The sequence below is a fragment of the Phascolarctos cinereus genome, unplaced genomic scaffold, assembly GCF_003287225.1.
Source record: "Phascolarctos cinereus isolate Bilbo 61053 unplaced genomic scaffold, phaCin_HiC Scaffold_9;HRSCAF=440, whole genome shotgun sequence".
Lineage (NCBI taxonomy): Eukaryota > Metazoa > Chordata > Mammalia > Diprotodontia > Phascolarctidae > Phascolarctos > Phascolarctos cinereus.
In genome coordinates this window covers 256,431,475-256,456,302 of record NW_027556402.1, presented here as the reverse complement: position 1 = coordinate 256,456,302, position 24,828 = coordinate 256,431,475, and the positions used below count along the sequence as shown (strand labels likewise).

Below are 24,828 nucleotides of genomic sequence, written 5' to 3'. Positions count from 1 at the left end.
TGGTGTGGGGGTGTATGTGAATAAAGAAGAGTGTGCTTCCTGCTTGTCTGCGGCTCAGTCTTTCCCAGCCCCCTCAGATCCAAGCCCCCAGGCCCGGCCACAGCAGCCCAGGGGCTTTGGTAAAAAGTAATGCCTTGGACCCAGCATCTGGCACTGGAACAGTATGGCCCTTCTGCAGCAGGGCCAGGGAAGGAACTAAACTTGCCTAAGGCCACAGAAGCCCGGGCCAGCTAGTTTTATAATGCAGGCTACCCTCAGTGTCCTCATCTGTAAAATGGGCAATGTCTCCTGTCCTACACCCCTTCGCTGCCTTGATGTGAACGGAAGTCCTTGGTACCTTAGGAACATGAGCTCTTGTATGTTACTCAGAGCTGGAAGATGCCGAGGTCTTCACCCCCTTCATTCTGTGCCTGAGGAAGCTGGGATGCTGAGGGGGCTTGCACGCGCTTGCCAGGTCACACAGTGGCCCCGGAGCCAAGCTAGGATGCAGACCCGACCTTGGCTCCACAGCCAGACCTGGGGGGACTGCCTTATTTGCAAATCTGCCTCCCCCAGCCTCGCCCACCCTTAGGCCACTCCTCCCCCCGCCAAACCCACCTGGCATGGGGGGGCCGCGAGGAAAGGAGAGGCGGAGCCCGGGCTCCGAGTCAGAATTTATTGCGGCAAACTCCTGGTCCCTGGGGGTGGTCCGGGGGACCGAGGGATTGCAGAGACGACTTTGGCAGCCAGTCATCACCACAGGTTCAATTATCGATGGTTCTGTTACACCCCCCCCCACCCCCGCTTACCGAGAACCACGGGAGCCCTTTGCTGGGCTGGGGGAAGGCGGAATGGAACCTGGGGGACTGAGCTATGGAGCACTCTGCCCCGACTCCCTCTCGTTCGTTTACCGAAGGTCCAAGAACCCACTGGAGATGGTCGAGGGTCCCCAAGTGCAGCGGGCCCCCTAGGCTCCCACGCATACACAAATATACATACACACATACGCACACACGCTTCAATAAATACGGCCCGTTGGGCGCGGGGTTGGAGACCGGGCCGACCCCATGGCTAGGGTCCCCCCACACCCCGGGAGTGCTGCAAACCAGGCTCCACGGCGGCCTCTGGTGGCCACGCGCGGAAAGGCACAAGTGGGGTGGGGAAGGACGAAAGCTGAGAGGCGGATCCTTTGGGGGTGCGGGAAGGCGGAGCGCGGGACCCGGAGGCCTGTGGCTGGACTGCAGCTGCCTGACCTAGGCCGGCCGAGCCGCAGGAGCCAGGCAGATCGGAAGGGAGTAGAGACCCTCTGGCCCAGTGCCAGGCCTCCTGGCCCACTCCGCTTGACGGGTGGGGTGACAGGAGATCCCCAGGACTGGGGACTCAGGACCCCGGGAAGCTCGGGTGGCCATAGCCCGGACCAGCGGCGACCCTCGTCCCTCACCCACCCCAAAAGGGAGCGGCCACCCTAAGGGACTGGACGGCGGTCCGCGGCTCGGTCCGGCCCAGCCCAGTCCAGCCCGGCCCGGGCTCAGCTCAGCAGGCAGCGCTCTCGACGGCTCAGCTGTCGGCTCAGCTTCCGACGCCGCTGCTCCAGCCCCCGCTCCAGGCGCTCGTCCTCCTCCAGGGCTCTGGGAAAAGAAGGGTCAACGTCCGAACTCAGACCGGACCCTGGGGCAGGCTGGCCATCGAAGCCGCTCCTGGGTCCACTTCACCCTCCCCGGTCCAGGGTTCAGGCGGTAAAGGGTCAAGGGGGTCGCAGGACAGCGAACGATTCAGAAATGGGCTGGATGAAGCTCTTTCCCCCTGTCATGTTCCACCGCCCACCGGACAAGCAGGAGAAGGCGACCACCCCCACCACCACCCCCCACACAGTGCCACCAAAATCTGGACGAGCCTGAGCCAGCAACTCCAGGTGTCATCCCAGTGCAATGCCCCCCTCCCCGGGGAAGGCCCAGGGCATAGCTGGCCACACTCACATCCTCTCCTTTTTATCCAAATCTCGCACCAACTCGTCCCGCTGGTTCACCAAAGACACCAGTTCCTCCAACAAGAGCTGCTCCCGGTGCTGCTGGGCTTCCGTTTTCAGCCAGTCTGGGGATAGGGCACAGAAGCAGGGGAGGGGAGATGAGAAGGCTAGCTCTGTCCTTGAGGTTTGTCTGTGGGGCTGTCTGGTGCCTCTCTCTGTGACCCTATGGCTTGTCTGTAGATCTGTGTCTGCCTTGTCTGTCTCTTGTCTGCCTCATTTCAAATCAATAAACATCTATTAAAGACTTACTCTGCCCAGGGGCCTGTGCTGGGCAGCAGAGATACAAAGCCAATACCCTCCCCCCCCCAAAAGAAACCAGTCTCTGCCTTTAGGGTGCTGACAGTTCATTAGTGTGTCCAGAAGTAAGATAATAAAAGGTAGACTATTTAGAAAGGGCTGGAGAAAGACCCAGACCCAGACACAGAAGGGTAATACAAGGCAGACTGTATAGAAAGGGCTGGAGAAAGACACAGACACAGAAGGGAAATACAAGGTAGACTGTATAGAAAGGACTGTAGTAAGACACAGACATAGACATAGAAGGGTAAAACAAGGTAGCCTGTGTAGGAAGGGCTGGAAGAGGGGTGGAGAGGGAGAAAAGAGAGACAGATAGAACGAGAAGGAAGGGCAGAATTTCTTTTCCAGGCAGAAATGAGGAAGGAGCACCTGGAAAATGGTCCGGGCACTACAGGGAGGCAGGCGATCACTTGCTGTTTTCATCGGCATCCCTGTTTCCAGCTCTCATCTTTATACAAATGATTCTCAGATCGATTTGTCCAGCCATGAGACAGGTGGGGGCACAGTGGATGGAATGCTGGCTTAGAGTCAGGAAGACCTGGGATCAAATCTGGCCTCAAACACTTACTAGCTGTGTGACTATGGGCAAATCACTTAACTTCTGTTTGCCTTAGTTTCCCTATATGTTAAATGGAGGTGATAATAGCACCTACCTCCCAGGCTTGTGGTAAGGAACAAATGCGATAATAATGGTAAAGCACTGGGCACATAGTAGGTGCTTCATAAATGCTTATTTCCTCTCCCCAGACCTCCAGTATTGCATTTCCAACTCTTCAGACATCTTCGACTCAACATGCCCCAAATTGACCTCACTTTCTTTCCCCCTCAACCCTCACTTCTTCCTAACTGCCCCATTACTGCCAAAATGTCAAATGGCTGTCAAAATATATGTTTTGCTAATTCCCATCATCCTCCCAGTCACCCAAGCTTGCCGTCTAAGTGTTGTCCTGGCCTTGACTCCTCACTCCTTCCCACCCTACATAACCGCACGGTTGCCACGTCCTGTCATTTCTACCTTGAATGCATGCCCTCTCCTCTCCTCATCACCTCACACCTGGACTGTTGCACTGGCTGCTGGGGGCACTGCCTGACTCCAGTTCATCCTCCATTCAACCACCAAAGTCATTGCCGTAAGCACAGACCTGACCCTGTCACTCCCCTAATCAATAAACACCATGGCTCCCTATGGCCCCCAGGACCACACAGGAAATCCTCATTTTGGCTTTTAAAGCCCCCCACAACCTGTCTGTTGCCCCCTTATCAGCCCTCTTACACACACTTGGATCCAATGATCCCGACCTCCTGGCTGTTCCTTACACAAGACCTTTTGTCTCCTGACTCCAGGCATTTTCTCTGTGGTGCCCCCTCCTGGGAATACCCTCTCTCCTCGTCTCTGCTTCCCTGAAGTCGCAGCTAAAATCCACCTTCTCCAGGAAGCCTTTCCCAGCCTTCCTTATCTTAGTGGCTTTCTTCTGGAGCTAACCTTCAGTTTACCCTACCCATATATCTTTATTCATACACAATTGTTTGCATGTTGTGTCTGTGTTAGACTGAGCTCCTTTTGACCTTTCTTTGCATCCATGGACATTAGCCCAGGACTAATGGCCCATAGTAGGAGCTTAACAAATGTTCGTTGGCTGACCCATTTGGCTGGAGGATGGACTGACTGTGACAGGGAGTGAATGAATTAAGACTGAAGTGGTGGTGTGCCCTCAATGCCAGGCTTTGTGCCAGGGCCAAGAGAGAGCCACTGAAGGTTCTGTGCAGGAGAGGACCTCGCTCAGACCGAGCCTTAGAAAGATCAGTCTGGCAGCTGCCTTCAAGGTGAATTGGACAGGGAGAGATGAGAGGCGGGAGGCACTGGAGAAGGCAGCTGTGGCTGAGGCGCCCCCACTTCCATCCGTGACCACCTTACCTTCAATGGCCATCATGGCCCTCAGTTCTCTGCTCAGCAGCTGGAACCGTCTCTCCAGGTCCTGTTCTTCTATCCTGCAACAGGAAGGCAGGGGCATCAGCTCCAGGGGCTGGCCTGACCTCCCCGTGCTGGGCCAGAAACCTCCAAGCCACGTCTCAGGGGAACGTGGAGGGGGGCCTTCAGAAAGAGCCAGAGGAGATGGTGTTCTCATCCGGGGCCCAGAGGGACAGAGGAGGGGCTGGCCCGGAGGCCGGGACAAGGCAGTTGGGCAGCTTTTGCAAGGTCTGACATTTCACCACACTGGAGTGATGCTTTTGAGTCTCTCTGATACCTACCAGCTATGTAACTCTAGACAAGTCCCTGCCCCTCTCAGCCTTAATTTCCTCTTCTGTAAAATGGGGGCAATCAATAAGGTCCCTTCCAGATCATATCTACACTCGTTAAAGGCTGTCTAAATGGGAACTGTTATTACTAATGATGCTGCTCACTGCAGAATGTGCCACTTTATCATCGAGTAACCACGCTTATGTGTGATGTGTGCAGAATTCCCCACTGTTCAAAACATGTCCTTTCATTTAAAAGTGTCATTAAAAATGAGGTGTGCCTCCTTGCGCGTGGCTCTGCTTGGGTCTGCCGTTCCTCTCTTCCTTGCATGTTGTGCCTGGGGGCCCAGTTCAGCTCCGAGGGGGAAAGCTATTTGCCTAGGGTCACCCACTGAGTAAATGCACCAGGCGAGCCCTACACTTGGAGGGACTTGGAGTCCACAAGACCCGAGTCTGAATCACGCCTCGGAGACTTGCTAGCTAGCTGTGTGACCCTGGGCAAGTCACTCAACCAACCTCTCCTCCAGCCTCAGTCTCCCCACAATGGAGATAATAATAGCACCTCCCTCACAGAGGTGAGATGAGGATCAAATACCATCGTATTTGTACGCAGGTACAGAGCTTTGCAAACCTTACAGAGATAGTATTAAAAGCCTGGATGGGTGCTCAGGTCCTGTCTAACTCCATGAGGGGCAGCTAGGTGGCGCTGCAATAAAGAAGACTGGAGTTCAAATCCAGCCTCAGACACTGACCATGTCACAGTGAGACCCTGGCCAAGTCTCTTCACCCTGGGTGCCTCAGTTTCCTCATCTGTAAAATGAGCTGGAGAAGGAAATGGCAAACCTCTCCAGTATCCCAGAAGACCCCATGTGGGGTCACAGACAGTCGGACACAACTGAACAGCAGCCTCTAACTCCAAGTTCGACATTCCACTCTTTGCATCACACTCCCAAACCTGGCTACAGAAATCATCTGACGGGCCTCATTTCCCTCCCGATTAGAGAACAAGCTCGCCGAGGGCAGGACCCGTGTCTCAGCTCATTTACCTATCTAGCGCCAGGGATGGAAACTTCCTCCGCCAGTGCAGGTCTCACCCCCCACCCGGCTTTACACAGGGGCTGCCAGTGAGTGTCAGAAGCAGGACCCGAACCCAGGTGTTCCTGGATAAAGGGGATGGGAACAAGCATTTATGTAGTGCCTACCCCACACCAGACAGGCCCATGTGCCACGTGCTTTACGTGGGCCTCACATCACCCCTGGAAGGGAGATGCTGGTATTAATCTACCTTGCTGCTGTTCAGTCATTGCCATTATCTCTGACCCCATTCTACTGATGAGGGAAACTGAGGCAAACAGAGGTTAAATGACTTGCCCAGGAAGCGTCTAAGGCTGAATTTGAACTCAGGTCTTCCTGTCTCCACTGCCACCCTCCCTGCCTCTATTCACTCCTCTCCCTGCTCCCTGGTAGCAGAGGTCTGCCCATAGAAGATGCTTGATAAGGTAGTCACGGAATCGCCCCACACCACTCTCAGCCTTGGCAGTCCTGCCCCCTGGAGGCCACGCAGATCAAGTACAATTCAATCCCCCCTCAAACACTTGCAGGCAGCTGCGGGGGGGAGCGGGGGGGGGGGCAGTCTTCTCTTCTCCCGGTGAAACATGCTCAGTACCTTCACACAGCCCTCATCAACAGGGACTTGAGGCCCTCCTCCTTGCTTGACTGCCCTCCTCGGGACCCTCTGGCTTAGCAGTTTCCTTCCTCCCTCCTCCCTCCCTTCCTGCCTCTCTTCCTTCCTCCTTCTCTCCTTCCCTTCCTCCATTCCTTCCTCCCCTCCCTCCCTCCCTCCCTCCCTCCCTCCTCTGTGTTGCCCAGGACTGAGCACAGCGGGTCGCCCAGGCACCTTGGGCTGTGCCCCCTCTGTAGCCGGGTTGGGGCCCCCCAGCACATTGCAGGTGCTCGGCAGAGCCTTTGATGGAGAAGGGAAGGACCCTGACTGACGGATCCACACCCCCCCACCACGGCGCGGGGCTCACAGGAGCTGGAGCTGGTCCTGCCTCCGGATCAGGGCGTTCTTCTTGTTCACCAGCGTGAACCACTCCTGGATCAGCATCTCCTCCTGCAGCTTGTCAGCACCTGGAATGGGGACAGGCTTGTGGAAAGGTCCAGAGGGGCAGACTCCCCCTCGACTGGAAGCTGCCAGAGGGCAGGGGTGAAGAGCCCAGCATAGTGCCCTGCGCGGGGCAGCCACTCTGTGAGCGTTCCTACAGACTGACTTCTCCTGCCTCTGGGCCTTTGCTTGCACTTTCTACCCTTCGCCTGCCTGGAATGCTCTCCCTTCCCTGACTCTTCTGTTAGATTTCTGCCGTTCCTTTAAAGCCCAATTCAAAACCTCCTTCGGGAAGTCTTCCCAGATTCTCTCAGCTGACAAAGCCTTGATAATGCTGCAAGATGGTAAGTTACATCAGGGGTGTGCCTGAGCCAGCTCATACTTGGAGAGGATTGTTAAATTGTCAGTGTGAGCATTTAGACCTTGGAAATTGGCCAAAGCTACACATATGGGTTGGATTTACTGTTTTTTTTCTTATTTCTAGACTGAATAAAAATGTTAATAAAGTTACAAATATATTTATTGCATATTCATATTATTATAGCAATATAATATTAAAATTAATATAATATTAATATGTTTATATTTTTTAAGGGAAGGAGAGCTGGTTGTTAAACATTTACCAGCAAACCCCTGATTATAGTCATGTAACTGTGTAAGTTCCTTGAGGGAAGGAACTGTCTTATGGACCTCTGTATCTCCTCTGGCACCAGTGCAAGGCTGTGCACACAGTAGGTGCCAAGAGGCATTTGTTGTAGTCTTTGAACGAGTCAAAGTAGGGGCAGACAAGCCAGCCTTGTTATTGCAGCCTAGGATTCCAGCCCTGGCATTACCACTACTGGGCACCAGGGGGCAGCATGGAGGGCAAATCAGAAGGCAGAGCATGCATCTGGGAGAACCGAGAGCGAAGACTAGCTTAGAACCTAGAACAGGAAATGTCAGACAGCCGAGGTGCCTGGGAACAGAGACCATAGACTCCTACAGCCTAGAACAGGGAACGTCTGAGCTGGGAAGGGCCGTGGGCATCCTCCGGTCTAGACTGACCCCTCCCTTTGGAGACACAAGAGGAGGATAAGGGTCCTGGGGCAGGGTCCCGCCAGCACCTGTCTCCATGAGGCTGCGCAGCTGGGTCTCCACCTGGGCCGCCCGCCCATCGATCTGACTCTGCTCCTGTTCCAGGGCTTGCAGCTCAGCGCACACGTACTGACTTGTGTCCTGGAATCGCTGCTGAACGGCGGGGTGAGGAAGGCGCTCAGCTTGGCGGAGGGGGATGCAGCCCCGCGGCCCTCTGCACAGCCCCCCCCCCGGAGCTCCGGGGGCCCCTCATCCCTCCCCCCAGACCACGGTCCCTGGTGCATCCTAGCCCTCGGATCACTGGCATCCTCTGGAGAGCGGACAGCGACGGATGCGCGCCTTCGTCAGCCTAGGAACCACCTGGGAGGCGATTCTACGGATGCAAGCTGGCGCCTGCTCAGCTGCTTTTCTTAGCTCCCCAGAGCCGGGAGAAGTGCGCTGATTTATTCAGGGTCACACGGCCAGTCGATGTCAGAGGCAGGACCTGAACCCATGGCTTCTGTCTCTGTCTCTGTCTCCCTCTGTGTCTCTCTCTTTCCTCCACGCAATGTTGCCTCTCAGATAGGGCTTCCTTTAGATACACTAAACTACTCTCACATCAGATCTAGGATTTGGGGTCAGGGGACCCCAACCTTCCCTTCCCTGTGCCCCCGCCCTCCCTCCTGACCCAGCCCTCCTTACCATCCCAGGCTCCTCGCTGGGGTTGACGTTGGAACCAGAACTTTGCGATGATTCCTCCACAGGAGAGTCCACATCTGGAAACAGAGGTCGCCCTGAATGCACTTGCCGTCATGTCCCGGTGGGAGAGGAAGCCCCCTATCTCTCCCTGGGGTCCAGGGAGACCAGGAGGGAACTCCATCTTATAAAGTGGGGATCCCTGTAACTTGAGGCTGTGGGTGACTGTGTGTGAGGCTGTGATGACCACAGGGGAGGTGGGGTCTGGGAGCTGGCACTGTGCCTTCTCCCCCACCCTCAGACCCTCCCTGGCACCATGAGCCCCAGGCTTACCAGTGGGCTTCTGGTTGGCAGAGGCAGAGACAGAATCTGGAGCCGGGGTCTCCTGTGGAGAAAGAAATGGGTCTGGTGAGAGGCAGAAATGGCTGAGGACAGAAGGCAGTCATGGGGTCCTAGATCTGGGACCTGAGGGGTCTTCTAGTCTTGCTGTCTCCCTTCACTTTACAGGTGAGGCCCAGAGAAAGGGAGATCTTGTGTGTGGTTAGCACCAGAGCAAAGATTATTGTTCCCATTTTATAAAGAAGGAAACTGAGGCATGGAGATTAAGGGTATTACTCAAGGGCAGACAGCCATAAGTGTTAGAAGAGCCTCTTTGTACCATCTGTCTCACAAGGTGGTTGTGGAAAGAACTCTCTTTACTACTAGGAGTTGTTATCCAAGGCTTTCTCTGGGCAGGAGCAGGCAGAGAGCTGTGCCGGGGAAGGGGCTGTACTTGTACTGTTAGCCGTCGGGTTGAGGGCTGTGCCCCAAATATTCTCACCCCTCCTCCCATGGCCTCTCTCATCTCCAAATTGACCTCAGCCGTTCCAGAATGTATTTCTGTCTCCAGCCTGGATGGAGGGAGGCAGCCAGGGACGGGGAAAGAATACAATTAGGAAGCCAAGGACCTGGATTGGAACCGGGCTTGTCACTGCCACCCCACTCTGGGTCTCAGTTTCCTCAGCTGTAAAGTGGGGTAGGGTTAGAGTAGAAACCTCCATGATTTCTTGGGACAATTAACTCGGTAAGGCCATGCTTCACTCACATTGTTGAATATTCATTCGGCAAACATTAAACACCGACTGAGTGCAGAGCCTGCATTTGGCTCTGGGGAGATGGGCAGATGACCCAAGGTCCAGTCCATCAGGGCTGCCTCCACCTCACTCTGGCTGTGGGGGCAGGGGAACCAATCTGCCCTCCTCTCCCTAGACTCTACTGTGGGCTGTCTGGGGAGGCCTCGTCTCCTAGGCTGTCTTCTCTCTACCCCACCCCGATGTGAGCTGAATTCTAAAGGAAAATAGAATGATAGACTTGGGAGGCAACCAAAAGGCGACCTCCATTTTACAGATGAGGAAACTGAGGCCCGGAGAGAAGTGATTTGCCCAAGGCAGTGGACAGAGCTTCACATGGTAAGTTATTTCAGGGCCATGATTTTGTGCGCAAGAAGGAAAATATTTCCAGTTCTGTCCTTAAGGATGTCCTGGGTCAGCCTGACATTTCATCAAAATGATAAAAGATTAGACCTTGGAGAGACTTTGGAGCAAGAATTTCAGAGAACATAGAATGTCAGAGTCAAGAGATCATCTACTCTAAGCCCCCATTTACAAACAGGGAAACTGAGGCCCAGAAAAGGTGAATATCTGCCCTTCCGGGGGCCCAGGGGCCACAGGACTGGCTACCCCAAGCTGCCTTCTCTGCCTTCTCAGCCTGGGGCTCCCTCAGGCCCATTACTTCACCACTGCCTTCAGTTTCTCCAACATGGCCCTCAGCCCAGATGATAAAGAGTATGCCTGGGAGCCTGATGGCCTCCCAACTAGATGTGCCAGCTCCCAAAATAGGAGCTCTCGGGGTGATAACATCAGCTCCTGCCGGGCATCTTAACCACTTATTAGCCCGTCTCTTCCCGGCCGGCCCTTCTGTTTCCCAGGATCCCGATTCTGTCTCTCCCAGATTACCCTGACCATCCCCGCCACCCGCCATTGCCACCTCTTCCCAGAGACATCAGGATGTAGTTATAGCAACCAAGAGAGGGTGGGGGTCCCCCAGGATCAGACAGCCCCCACCAAGCCCTCTCCCATGCCAGGTGAGGCTGGCCTACTGGATGACCCAGAGTCTCCAGGCTGCTATCTGCCCCCCTTATATACACACACACAGGGTGGCAGGGGTGTCTGGGTCAGAGCTGACTCCACGGAGCCTGGCTTCCCTGCTGCCGAGGGCACAGAGGAGCTCTCTGCCCAGACCCCTGCGGAGGGCCCAAGGGACACTTTCCCAGATTCTCGGCTGCACTTTATCTCAGTTTGTTTTGACAGGGAAGGCCCCTTAGGGAAGAGATAGCTGAGGGGTAAATTATGGGGAGCTGCAGCAGGACCGAGCTCAAAGCACCAGGTTCCTCCTGGTCTCGGGATCTTTCCACTACACCCAGTAGGGATATAGAGTCAGAGGACCTGGGTTCAAATCCCAGCTCTTTTGCTTCCTACTCAGGTGACCCTGGGCAGCAATAATAGCAGCAGAGATTGGCAAAGGGCTTTGGACCTGTTAGCACATTTAATATTCTCACAACAGCCCTGGGTGTGACATTATCACCCTCCTTTTATGGATGGGGAAACTGAGTCTGAAAGAGTGACTTGCCCAGGGTCACACAGTTAGTAAGTGTGAACACCCTGGGGCAGAGGTTGTCTCTTGTTTGTCTTTGTGACCTCGATTCCTGATGAAAGGCTGGGCACAGAATTGGCACTTACTGTGGAATTGTGCACAGGGACTGTGACTGAGGAGTGGGGCCTGGAGAGAACCCAGCCTCGCCTCTACAAGGCCAGGGCCTCAGAAGCAGCCCACCACAGCAAGACCTGGCAAAGCTGACCAGCAGAAGCCTTGACGCTGACACCTAGGCTGGGAAACTGGGGGGATGCAAGGAGACGGGCAAGTCCACAGAGAAACTGAGGTTCAGAGAACACCGGACCTGGGAGTCAGGAGACTTGAGCCCCTGAGACGCCGAGGGCTGGCCAGGCCTGCTTTCCTGCCCCAGCCTCCTCCTCTGTCTGTCAGGGGGCCGGATTCAATGATCTCTAAGGGCCCTCCCAGCTCCAACATCCCATGTTCTAAGGTCTCTCCCAGCTGTGACATTTTCTGTGCTAAGGACCTTCCTTGCTCTGACATTCCATGTTCTAAGGCTTCTCCCAGTTCTGCCATTGCATGGTCTGTATTCTACAGGACGGCTGGTCTTGAAGTCAAGAAGACCCATATTTGAGCCTTGTCTTTGGCCCTCACTGGGAAGAGACCGTGAACAAGTAATTTCCTCCCTCAGTGCTCTGGATAACACCCCAAGGCTTTAAATTGCAGAAAAGGTGCCTGTCTGAATGGGCAAAGGGAGTTTGCTCACCCAGAAGTTCCTCAAACCAAGGAAATCCCAGGTCCTCAGTCCTGCCCCAGTCAGCTGCCAGGCTACTCCCAGCTCTGACAGTCTGTGTTTCCATGGGAACCAGACTCCACCTCCCAGCCTTGGCCTCCTCCCTCTAAGCTGGATGCTGCGAGAGGCCAGAGGCAGGCTGGATTCCTGGGCTCCTGCAGGGGTCAGTCTCACTTCTTCTACCCTCCAGAGGCCACACAAGTCCATAGCTGCCCCTTACTTGTTTTTTTTCCTAGTCGCTGCAATTCCCATGCCAGCAGAGCCATGGTGAAAGTCAGCTGCCAGCTCTGGGTGAGGCCTCCTTAACATTCAAAGGACCAATGCCTCTAACAATGAGGACCTTACACAATCACCTGGAACCACTCGCCCTCTCTGGCTTGGGGTATTGTGTGGAGAGGCTGGGCAGAGTATGACTGCATGGAGCCCAGAATGTCAGAGCCAGAGGAGGGACCCTTTGCCCACAGAACAGGGAGTGGAGGAGCTGATAGGAATCTCAGGCCTCCTTTGAGAGAAGAGGCAGCAAAAATGAAGGGGAAGGCCTTGGAATGAGCTTGCCACTGACTACTGTTCATTAAGAAAGTGAGCCAGGCTTTTTGTGGTGGCCAAGAATTGGAAACTAGGGGGATGCCCATCCATTGGGTAATGGCTGAGCAAGCTGTGGTATATGAATGTAACAGAATACTACTGTGCCATAAGAAACGATGAGCAGGCTGACTTCAGAAAAACCTGGAAAGGCTTGCGTGGTCTGATGCTGAGTGAAGTGAGCAGAACCAGGAGAACATTGTACATAGCAACAGCCACGTTATGTGATGACTAATTCTGATAGACTTAGCCCTCCCCAGCAATACAAGGCTAAGACATCCCGAAAGGCCTTGTGATGGAAAATGCTCTCCACATCCAAAGAAAGAACTATGGAGCTTGAATGCAGATCGAAGCATACTATTTGCTATTTTTTTTCTTCTGTTGAGTTTTGTTTCCTCTTTCTGGTGGTTCCTCCTATTGGTTCTAATTCTTACTTACAACATCACTAATGTGAAAATACGTTTAATAGGAATGTTTATGTAGAGCCTATATCAGATTATGTACCGTCTTGGGGAGGGTGGTGGGAGGAAGGGGGAGAAAAATTTTCAACTCAAAAGCATATGGAAGTGATTGTTGATAAATCAAAATAAATTAATTTTTAAAAAAAGAAAAAAAAAGAGCAAGGTCCCCAGTGGGTTGGGAGATCGCAGGTGAGAGAAAGCAGGATGGGCAGGCAGGGCCAGGTGGGGATCTTCCCATTGGAGAGAAGATCCAACAGTCAGGAAGGGATCGGAGAAATAATGGAAAATTGCCTCTCAGGCACGTCAGGGTCAGAGAGGCCCCAAGCAAGACTGGAGAGCAAGAGAGACAGGGCAGGGGAAAGTGGAGAGCGGAGGTCCCTGGCCCAGGACTGCTGGGACTCCCTAGAGCCCTGGCGAGTCACTGCTCTGAGCTCTTTCCTCATCTACAAAATGTGGGGCCTGGAAGAGATCTTCCAGTCCCCTCCCAGCTCTGAGGCATTCCAGGTTCTCTGTTCTAAGACTCTTCTAGGACATTCTAAGACATCTGTTCTAAGGCCCCTTCCAGCACCAACACTCCATGGTCTATGTTCTGATTCTCCCAGGTCTGGCAGTCCACGTTCTGTGTTCTAAGGTCCCTTCCAGGTCTGACATTCCATGCTCTGTGTTCTAACGTCCCTTCCAGCGCTGACATTCCATGGTCTGTGTTCTAAGGATTCTCCCAGGTCTGGCAGTCCACATTTTGTGTTCTAAGGTCCCTTCCAGCGCTGACATTCCATGGTCTGTGTTCTGATTCTCCCAGGTCTGACAATCCATGTTCTGTGTTCTAAGGATTCTCCCAGGTCTGACAGTCCATGATCTGTGTTCTAAGGATTCTCCCAGGTCTGACAGTCCATGGTCTGTGTTCTAAGGTCCCTTCCAGCTCTGATATTCCATGCTCCGTGCTCTAAGGATTCTCCCAGGTCTGACAGTCCATGTTCTGTGTACTAAGGTCCCTTCCAGCGCTGACATTCCATGGTCTGTGTTCTAAGGATTCTCCCAGGTCTGGCAGTCCACATTCTGTGTTCTAAGGTCCCTTCCAGCGCTGACATTCCATGGTCTGTGTTCTGATTCTCCCAGGTCTGACAGTCCATGTTCTGTGTTCTAAGGATTCTCCCAGGTCTGACATTCCATGATCTGTGTTCTAAGGATTCTCCCAGGTCTGACAGTCCATGGTCTGTGTTCTAAGGTCCCTTCCAGCTCTGATATTCCATGCTCTGTGTTCTAAGGTCCCTTCCAGCTCTGACATTCCATGCTCTGTGCTCTAAGGATTCTCCCAGGTCTGACAGTCCATGTTCTGTGTTCTAAGGTCCCTTCCAGCGCTGACATTCCATGGTCTGTGTTCTGATTCTCCCAGGTCTGACAGTCCATGTTCTGTGTTCTAAGGATTCTCCCAGCGCTGACATTCCATGATCTGTGCTCTAAGGATTCTCCCAGGTCTGACAGTCCATGGTCCGTGTTCTAAGGATTCTCCCAGGTCTGACAGTCCATGGTCTGTGTTCTAAGGTCCCCTCCAGCTCTGACATTCCATGCTCTGTGCTCTAAGGATTCTCCCAGGTCTGACAGTCCATGTTCTGTGTTCTAAGGTCCCTTCCAGCTCTGACATTCCATTCTCTGTGCTCTAAGGATTCTCCCAGGTCTGACAGTCCATGGTCTGTGTTCTGATCTATCCCTCCTAGCTCAGAAGTCCTGTGTTCTAGGAGTCTGTGATTCTATGAAAGAGAAGGAGCCAGGGGCTCAGGGGCAGACATACTCAGAGCATGATCCTGGGACTGTGCAGAGGGACAGGCAAAGCCGCTAGAGCAGGTCTGTCTGCTGTCCTGTCCGCCCTAGGAGGAGGAGAGAAACCCAAGCTCTCTCTTCCTCCACCAGGGATTGTGGAAGGGGAGGGGGACACCTGAGGGACCGAGAGCTGCTGGGGCGGTTGAAGCCTGCTTTCCACGTCTCCAGAATCGAAGATTTAGGGCCACAAGGACCCTGAAACTTCCCTTTTATAGATGGGGAACTTACAGTACCGCTGGGGGTTAGGGACTGGTCCAAGGTCACATGGCTGACGGGTGACATTTAAGCCCAGCTCCTCTGATGTTGGACCTGCCCTCTGCTCTGCTTCCTTCCCTTGCTGTCCCTCCACCAAGCAGCAGGCAGCACAGGTGAACAGTGGGCCTGCCTTGGAGTCAGGAGGACCAGGTTCAAGTCTCCCCCTGACACATCCTGGCTGACAAGTGACCCTGGACAAGCCGACTCCAAGGAAGGCTCAGTTGCAGATGAGTGGCTGAGCTGCATCAGTGGAGGGAGTTTTCACACTAGGAGATCCCCTCTCCAATTGCCCATTGGGTCGTGGGTGTAACCTCCACCTCTCAAAGGCACAGGGCACCCCCAACCTCTGGCAGAGCTCGGCAAGCTAGAAGTCTTGGAGGAGGGCCCTCGGGGGGCACAGCCATCCCCTCTCTCACTCACAGCACCATCACCTGCCCCCACGCTCTGGGGAACACGGCCCTAGACTCTTCCCTCTCCAGGCATCCTGCCCAGAGCAACACTCAGCAGTCACCACACTACCGCCCGGGACCAATGGGCCGGCTTCTCTGGGGCGCTGAAAGGCCTTCCCAGTCCTGGCCCTGCCTGCCTCACCCGCTGATTCCCCCTTCCTCCCCTCCACACATTCTCCATAGCCGCCCAAAGGGCTTTCTTGGGGCTCCCCCCTTCCACCCTCACCTCCCAAGGCCCCCCTCAATCCTGTAGCCCACCCGCTTTCCATCTCGCCGTGCCGTCCCTCTCCTCCCTGCAGGGCCCCCGCCTCACTGCAGCCTGCTGCTTTGTCCCTAGCCGACATCTGGCCAGCCTGCTCTCTCCACTGAAGGTCACCAGTGGCCTAGCCCTCTCTCAGGACTCCTCCTCTTCTTCCTCTTCTTTCTCCCCTCCTCCTCCCCTCTTCTTCCTCTTCCTTTTCTTCCTCCTCTTCTTCCTCTTCTTCCTCCCCTCCTCTTCCTCTTCCTCCCCTCCTCTTCCTCCTCCTCTTCCCCTTCCTTCTCCTCTTCCTCCTCCTTTTCTTCCTCCTCTTCCTCCTCCTCTTCCTCCCCCCTTCTTCCTCCTCCTCTCCTCTTCCTCCTCTTCTTCCTCTTCCTCTTCCCCTCCTCTTCCTCCTCCTTTTCTTCCTCCTCTTCTTCCTCCCCTCCTCTTCCTTCTCCTCTTCTTCCTCTTCTTCCTCCCCTCCTCTTCCTCCTCCTCTCCTCTTCCTCCCCCCTTCCTCCTCCTCCTCTCCTCTTCCTCCTCTTCTTCCTCTTCTTCTTCCCCTCCTCTTCCTCCTCCTCCCCTCTTCTTTCTCCTCTTCCTTGGGCTTCCCGGCGCTCACCCTCAGCTCTCTTCTTTGCTCCAGTCTCTGTCTCAGTAATCCCACTCACTCCCATGGTTCCAACCCTCACCCGCCTCCATGCCTACGGCTCCCAAACCTCTACGATTGGTCCTCCCCTTTCCTCCAAGCTCTGGTCCCGCCCTTCCCTCTGCCCTCATCATGCCCGCCGGTGGAGGTGCCATTCAGTTGGTCCTTTGTTCTAGCCTCGCCATCCTCGAACACTTACTAGCCACAGGCTGCTTAACCTTTATGGATCTGAATCATTACTTAACCTCAATGAGCCTCAGTTTTCTCCTCTGTAAAATGGGGTTAATAATGCCTATTAATTTACCTCAGAGTGTCACTGTAATAGTAAAAACCTGGCATTTATTAAATACTTACTATGTGCCAGGCACTGTCCTAAATGCTTTCAAATATTATTTCATTTAAGCCTCACAACCACCCTGGGAAGAAGGTGCTATTATTCCACCCATTTTACAGTTGGGGAAACTGAGGCAGACTTACCTCTTCCTCTCCCTCTCTCTGTCTCTCTCTCCTCTCACTTTAAGGCTCAAATGAGAGAATACATATAATGGCATAAAGGGCAATGTTTTTTCCTTCCCACCTGTGATTTCCTGTCTCAGGCCCTCCCAGTAAGGAGATGCCCTCTTCCCAAGCAGCCCCGCCCCGGCTCTGCGTCTTGTCTGCCCAGCTGCCTCAGGCTCTAAGTGCCCTGGGCCTCAGGCTCACACAGTCAGGATGTGACAGGCAGGGTCTGACTCCAGGGCTCTCGAGCTCCAAGCCTGGCCTCTATCCAGTGGGCCTCTGCCTTGGTAGTGTCACCACCATCTGGGGCTCTGGATCCCACCTCTGGCACATCTGCCAGCCCCCTCATTGCCACCTGCCTGGGCTAACAGACTCCTCTTTTCTGACCCATCCTGCAAATCACTGTCGCAATACTCTTGACTCCATCTGTCTCTGCTCAGTCATCCTCCGTGGCTCCCTATGGCCCACCCAGCTTCTCTGGCGGTCTGCAAAGCCCCTCCCAGCTCGCACCACCCAGCCTCTCCAGCCTGATGTCAGTCAGAGACCACTGCCCACTCAGCACTTCTGCCAAGCCAGCCTCCTTACTGTTCCCCAAACGTGCCATTCACGGCTCACATCCAAGCCTTTGCTGACACTCTGCTCTCTGCCTCTTCCTGCTCATTTTTCTTTTTCTTTTTTTTTTACGTATTTTTTAAAATTTATTTTGATTTATTAACAATCACTTCCATGTGCTTTTGAGTTTAAAATTTTTCTCCCCCTTCCTCCCCCCCACCCTCCCCAAGACGGCGCACAATCTGGTATAGGCTCTACATATTCGTCCTAGTCATTTTTCAAAGTCCACCTCAAAGATCACGCCCTTAAGGACGCCTTCCCTGATCGTTGGAGGGCATAACCCTCTCGTCGCCAGCCTGTTTTCCCCTTCCTAAGGCATGGATCCTGTGCTATCGGGCTGCCTGGGTCTGTGCTAGACTGTGTGGAGGCTCTGTCATGCCAGGCTTAGCCAGCCTTTGCATCTACGCCCGTGGCCGAGCACAGAGACTTACACAGACGAGGTATATGAAGGCAATGAGTGGAAGTCACCACTCTAGGCTGTCAGGCTGGCCTCTCGGCCTGAGGTCAGCAGTGGGTGGCCTGGGGTGGGGGTGGGGCCCCCTGGCTGCAGGCCCCCTTTCAGTCCGTGGGTTGATGGCTCAAGGCATCAGGCTTGCTACAAATTCGAGGAAAGAGGAACTGATACTGGGATGGTTCCCAATCCTCCCCTGACCTTCCAGGTCTAAGAATGCAAGTCACTGGGCTGCCAGACTGGAAGCCATCCCACTTCTCCTAATGAGCTCAGTCGCTTCCTGCCCCACCCTGATTGGGCCCCCCTCTCTCCCATGGCCTTGGCTGGTAAGACAGGGCTGGTAAGAAGCCCCAAGCCTGGACAATGTAACCACAGCGATACTGGGGGGACCTATTAATCCAGTCGACTGCTATGGAAAGCCATTTGGAATTAGGCTAAAAATCAAGTAACCTGCTCGAACCCTTCGACCAAGGCACCCTGCTGCTGGGCAGATGCCCTGCGAGCGTCCAGGACACGCCAAGATATTCAAGCACCATTTTGTCTGGGACTCAGAGAACTGGAAACAAGTAGATGTTGATTGATGGGGGATGGTTAAATAGACGTGGTACAGGAATGGAACGGGCTCAGAGAAATGGTGACCAGAAAGAGTTCGAGGAGGCATGGGAGGATTTCTATGAACTGATGCAGGGTGAAGTGAGCAGAACCAGAAAAACAGTGCACGTGACAATGAGGACAGTGTCCGTGGAGAGAAGGCCAGCGCCAAACACAAGAATGAGAACGAGGGAGGTTAGCTGGTGGGTAATGAGAAGATGGGAGAAAGTGGACCCCCTCCCCTCATTGTGCAGGTGGGGGCCTATGGGTGTGGAACACTGCATAGACAATCAGAAGCAGCCCAGCATTGTCTGTGCTTGGCATCAATTTTAAAAGTTAGAAATGTATTGTGCATGACTGCACATGTATAGCTTGCCTTCTCAAGGAGGGGGAAGAGGAGGAAGGGAGGGAGAGAATTTGGAACTCATAAGTTTGAAGAATAAATGTTAAAATTGTTTCTACATGTAATTGGAAAAATAAAATATAAAAATTCTCCTTCCCCAAAAAAAGATATCTTAAAGAGTCTCGTGTCCAGAAAACGTTCTCTAGTAGTGGACTGGCCCTATATACCAGCTCTGCCAATTGTGAGCTGCGTGACTCTGGGAAAGTTCCTTCACCTCTCTACACCTCAGTTTCCTCATCTGTAAAACAAGGCTGTTTTGTCATGTCCCACTCTTGGTGACCCCACTAGGGGCTTTCTTGCCAAAGACACTGGAGGGTTTGCCATTTGCCGCTCCAGCTTATTGTACAGATGAGGAAACTGAGGCCAAAAGATGAAGTGACTTGCCCAGGGCCATCCAGCTGGTAAGTGTCCAAGGCCAGCTTCGAACTCAGGAAGAGGAGTCTTCCCGACCCCAGGGCTGGAGCTCTACCCACTGCCCCTGGCTGCCCCAGAAAATGAGGGGCTTTGCCTCAGTAACCCCTAAGGTCCTTTTCCAGCCCCAGGTCTTGGAGTCAAGGTCAGATGCCACCTCCCCCAAGAAGCCTCCCTTGATCTCCCCAGCTGGCTAGCTTTCCTCAACTATCCCTAGAGCGACTTCTCTGGGTCCCACCTTTGCCCCCATCATTTCCTAGCTCCTTGTAGAATGCTCCCCGTGACCCACTTTGTCTCAAGTGACCCCCCCCTCCAGGCACTCTACATGTCCAGAGAAACTGGACCAGGCTGGCGAAGGGGTCACATGCTTGGCAAGGGATATTTGTCTCCTCCAAGGTGAATTTTGCCTTCCCTGACAGGGAGAAAGGCCTTGGAGACCACCTAGATGATACAGCCCCCTCCTCTCACAGAAAAAGGAGGTGGGCCGAGGGCCCCTGCCAAGAGAGGAGCAGAGACGCTCAGCCTGGAACCCAGCTCCTCTTCTCTCTGCTACGGCAAGCTCGGTGCTCCCTCCCTGACACTAGGAAATGAGCTAAGTCCAAACACGGGTGAGTCACCCAAATCCACTTTTGGGGAAAGGGCCGACTCCCTGAAGCGGCCCCGGGGGCTCCTTCCTTGGGCCAAGCCTTCCACAAAGCACACACTCAGCCCTGACTTGCTTTCCCTTAAGTCCGGATTGCCAGATGTGAGGTCAACTTGCATCCGCTTTGCTCTCTCCCTACCAGGTCCTCCACCATATCGCCACCCCGCTGACCAGGTCCAATTTCCATTGCATTCTCAGAGGCCCAGCTCAGAGGTACCCGATTTAGCTCCCTGCCACCCGCCCTTCCCTTCCTTCCTCTGCACTCACAGGCTCTGATCCTGGGCTGGGAGGCTGGCATCAGGGCCTGCCCTGACCCCGTTCCATGTCACCACAGCCTCGCGGGCTCCTCCAACAAAGTGGGTCTCCCCACGTGGTGACTCCCACTGCTCCATGGTCCGCACCACAAGACGGGTGGCTACACCCTGCAAGTTCCCAGAGTGGGAAATCTCAGGGCTACGAGGGCCGGTGATCGCCGAGTGCAGAATCGACCTTAGAGAACAGATGCTGCTGACTTGAACATCAGAACTGGGGGTGGGGGGCTTGGAACAGGGAACGTCAGAGCTGGGGGACTCAGCACAGCATTGAACAGTGCTCTAGGCCCCCTTAGAACAGTGCCTGGCAGAGTATGATGATATACTTGATAAATGTTAGTTGATTGAAAGAACATGGAATGTCAGAGGTGGGAAGGGCCTTAGAACACAAGACAGAATGTCCAAACTAGAAGGGAACTTAGAACACGGAATGTCAGAACCAGGACAGACTTTAAAGTGGATCTGGGACAGACCTTAGAAAAAAGAACATGGAATGTTGGAGGTGAGAGTGTCTTTAGAACAGGGAATGTCAGAGCCGGGAGGGCCCTTAGAACATGCAATGTCAGGGCTAGGAGGACTCTTAGAATAGTGAACGTCAGAGCCGGGAGGGCCCTTAGAACATGCAATGTCAGGGTTGAGAGAAGCCTTAGAATATGGGATGTCAGATCGGTTGTCCAGATGGCATAATGAGGGCTCAGAACAGGGCATGCACTTGCTCAAAGTACCCCCTTCTGACATCCCATGTCCTTGGGCCCCTCTCAGCTCTGACATTCCCTATTCTGAGTCACTTGGGGAATTATTATTTGAGGGGTCCCCAGGATGACTGCCACATTTCTCACCAATCACTCAACAGACAAATGTCTGTCTATTCAGTGCTAACTGCCAGCCAGGTGCTGTGCTAATTGCTCAGGACACAAAAGGAGACCAAAGACGGGCCCTGCCCTCAAGGAGCTTACAATCACCAGCGATTCTGCATCAGGGTAAGCTCCCGGGCCTAGTTCTAAGTCCCTAACTGAAGTCCTATCATGGGACTCAAAGCAAAGCCTCAGGATCCCAGAGTCTCTGCGCTGGATAAGACCTTAGAAGTGTCTAGGCCAAATCACACCAGAAAAAAGAATCCCCCAGACCACACAGCCAGCAGACGGCCACCCAGCCTCTGCTTGAGGATGGAAAGCAATCTGATACAGTGGGTTGGGAGGATCTGAGTTCAAATCTCATCACTTATGTCACCCTGGGCAAACCATTGCTCTCTGGGCCTCTGTTTTTTCCCCTGTAAACTGAGGGGGCTGGGCAGGGTGGGCCTCAGGGCCCTTCCGGTTCTAGAGCTAGACTCAGTGGTCTCTAGTGAGAGGCGGCTTATTCTGGACCACTCTTCCTAATTTTTCCTAAATCATCCCAGAGAGTTTCCGCCACCAAGCCTAAATCTGCCTCCTTACCGCTATGCTTCTGGGCCACCAGCTCCTCAAGCCTTCTCTTTTCTGGGCGTTCTAGCCTCCGGGCCTTTAACCGATGCGCCTAGGGCATGGCCTCTGGCCCTGTCACCATCCTGGTTTGCCTCCTCTAGGTGTTCCACAGTTCTGTAGCCCTTTCTCATCTCCAGATCCTCCTTGCCAAATCACAGGGCCCCCATGTGGGAATGGCCCTCGGAATACACCTGGTCCCCCCTGTCCCTGAACCAGAGTCCCTCTGCAACGTCCCAAACAAACAGCCACCTCGTCATTCCTTGAATACCTCCCATGAGGTAGAGCTCCCTCTCTCCCTGGGCAGCCCGATCCTTTTTGGGATGGCTCTGGAATCACCCTAATCTTACAACGTGTGTGACCTTGGGCAAGTCACTTAAAATGTCTTGGCCTTATTTGTCATCTGTAAAATGGGTTTGACTAGGGCCTAGCTGGTAACCTCGCCAAAAGGGAAAGTTTAGATCAGGGGTGGGGAGCCTGTGGCCTTGAGGCCCCCTAAAAGGATCTGTTCAGTAGAACTTGGACTCGGTTGAACAGCTGCACCCAAGGACCTAGAAGGCCACAGACAGCCTCGAGGCTGCAGGCTCCCCACCTGGGACGAGGTGGTCTCCAAGGGCCTTCCGGCTGCCGTTTTAAGTGAACCATGGTCTGGTGACGCGTGTCTACCTATCCAGCTATACAAACAGATAGATAGCTAACACACACACAGAGACATATATCTGTATGGATGACTGCACTTCATTTCCCACCCTCTCCGCAAACCTTGCCCCTTCCCAGCCCCACTCACCGAGGGCCCCGAGGCCCCTGAGTCGGTGTCGTCCACAGAGAGGGAAGAGCTGCTCCGAAGCCTGGAGCGCCGCTTCTTCAGCAAGTCAGCATCCCGAACGTGGGAGAAGGAGCCATGGGCCCGAGGAGGGGGGACAGGCCCCATGCCGGCCTCACTGTTCAGCGAGGGCCGCCTCAGTCTGACCGCACCAGGCCCCGTCCCGTTTGTCAGCCAGTCAGCCGGGGACGGCGTCCTGGTCCTGACCGCGGGGCCTTCAGCCCTGGCTCTGGCATCCTCGGAGCCGCTGGCCTCCTGGCTCCCAGCATCCTTCTTGGCCTTGGTTGCATCCATCCCAGCATCCTTTGGGGCAACAGGGGCCCCCGTCCTGGAATCCTTTGTGTCCCCATTAGACTGCTGTCCTGAGCTCTTTGCAGGCATGCCCACCCCTGGGCTGGCCTTCCCCTCTTCTTCCTTAGGCTGCCTCCCAGCAGCCTTTGGGGGCTCCTTCGAGGGACCTGGGCTGGCATTGTCCCTGTCGTCAGTCACAGCCCCTGCCACGTCCCCGCCACGCTCCCGAAGGCGCTGGGCCAGGTGGCTGGAGCCCATGGCTTCAGGCAGCTCAGGCTCAGGGCCGCCCACCCTGTAGGTGCTGGCCCGGCCGCCACCCTCCACTTGCACCAGCTGCAGCTCCTGGCCTGTGCAGAAAGCCCGGATCTGACACAAGTAGGTCATCACGATGAGCTTGTCCGGGACGGCCAGGAGCACCATGTCTGCAGGCTCCAGCAGCCGTGAGACACCCAGGGCCGCAAAGCCATCGAAAGCCTGGGTAGGGAAGGGCACAGGCAGTAGGAGGGGCCAGATCCCGAGCCCCTGGCCGCCACCGGGGGGAGTTCCCACCCTGTCTCCAGCAACAGCCCCAGAACTTTCTGGTGACCAGAGACGGGGATTTTTTCACCCAAGCCACCATCCAGGGGATTTATGGGGCCACAGGACCACCCCTGGCAGAAGGACCAAGCTCTCTGCACTTTCTGTAGGACCAGGAGGTGCAGCAGAGCAGTGGGGAGAGTCTCGGATTGGGAATAGGAGTCCTGGGCCTCAGTTTCCCCATCTTCAGAACAAGGAGGGGTGAGCTGGATAGCCTCTGCCCCACTCTAGTTTAGCCCACCTCCCCATTTTAGAGGTGAAGAAAATGAGGCCTTGGGAGGTGAAGGGATTTGTCCCCAATCACCCAGGTAGCAAGAGGCCGGGGAAGGGTTTGAACCTGGGCTCTCTTCACCTGACAATATCGCCTCCCGCCCCAGCTCATCCTCCCGAGCTCCCCTCGCCTGTCACACATACCTGCTTGTTGTTATGTTTGATATTCTGGGGGTCCAGGGCTGCGAAGTCACTGCAGGGCCAGAAAGCCAAGCTCAGGGTCAGAGGCTGGGGCAGGCTCTCTGGCCTACCTGCTCTCCCCACCCCCAGCACAAGGACAGAGTCACTTACAGCCCACCAAGAGCCTTCTCCAGGTCGTCCCTCTGAGAGACACCACGTAAAGGGCAACGGTGTCTAACCCCATTTTACAGATGAGGAGACCAAGGCCCAGAGGGAGCCGGCATGTGCCCATGACCACACGCCCAATCAGTGTCAGAGCCAGGATTCAAGCAAGTGCTCTCCCCTCCCCCGCTTCCCAGCACTTCCCCCCAGCCTCTCACATCTTGTCCGGATGGAAGTAGTGTAGGATGGCACAGAAAGCCAGCCCGTTGCGCCATGATGTGGTGAAGTTGGTGACACGGACACCTGGGTAACTCTCTGTGACCTCCTGGCACCACTCAAGCAGGGACTGGCTGGAGCTGACCTGGGAGCGAGAGAAGACACCACCTCAGTGCCGGAGCCTCAAAGAGGCCTGGGTGCTGGTCTGCAGGTCCAGCCCCTGGCTCGGGACCTCCTAATCTGCCACAGAGAAGAGAGCTGGGCATTGGCACCGCCCACTGACCCCAGCTCTGGGGCTCCTGGCACGCTGCTTGTCCAGGGCCTACTCGCCAACCTCTGGGATCATTGTTTTCTCCCAGGGCAGCGACTACAAAAAACACCGTCCTTCACCAGTGCCAAGCACTGGGCCCTCAATCTGGAGGCCACGTGGCCAGTGCAGATGTGCCGGGCATAAAGGCATCAGGGAAGCTCACCCAAGAGGCCGGACCCACCCCAGCCCCAGTCAGTGGCAGAGGCCACCAGCAGCCCGCACCCAGAAGGCCCCCCGGTGTCAAGGTGCCAGGCTCCCCATCCATGCCATGCTGGTCCACACTGGGAGGACCAAGAGGGGCAGAGGTAAGACCTCGAAGCCTGCAGGAGAGCTTCGCCACCCTGCTTCTCAGGCAAGCTCAGACCTGGAAGAAGGGGCAGCATGCCAGAG

At 54.8% G+C, this 24,828-nt stretch overlaps 1 protein-coding gene across 5 annotated transcripts in view; it reads right to left on the bottom strand.

The window, feature by feature from the left end:
- Positions 1 to 641: 641 nt before the first annotated feature.
- EHBP1L1 (EH domain binding protein 1 like 1) overlaps positions 642 to 24,828 on the bottom strand; it is a 34,974-nt gene continuing 10,787 nt past the window's right edge. For all 5 annotated transcript variants that reach the window (XM_078148416.1, XM_020968153.2, XM_020968156.2 and 2 more), the window contains 10 exons: positions 24,131 to 24,273; positions 23,775 to 23,823; positions 22,458 to 23,258; positions 8,727 to 8,778; positions 8,400 to 8,473; positions 7,748 to 7,871; positions 6,571 to 6,670; positions 4,218 to 4,291; positions 1,956 to 2,070; positions 642 to 1,607 (listed from right to left, as the gene is read on the bottom strand). In XM_078148416.1, coding sequence (XP_078004542.1) covers positions 1,508 to 1,607; positions 1,956 to 2,070; positions 4,218 to 4,291; positions 6,571 to 6,670; positions 7,748 to 7,871; positions 8,400 to 8,473; positions 8,727 to 8,778; positions 22,458 to 23,258; positions 23,775 to 23,823; positions 24,131 to 24,273 — 1,632 coding nt within the window. In that variant the 3' untranslated portion in view covers positions 642 to 1,507. The remainder of the gene's footprint in view (positions 1,608 to 1,955; positions 2,071 to 4,217; positions 4,292 to 6,570; positions 6,671 to 7,747; positions 7,872 to 8,399; positions 8,474 to 8,726; positions 8,779 to 22,457; positions 23,259 to 23,774; positions 23,824 to 24,130; positions 24,274 to 24,828) is intronic.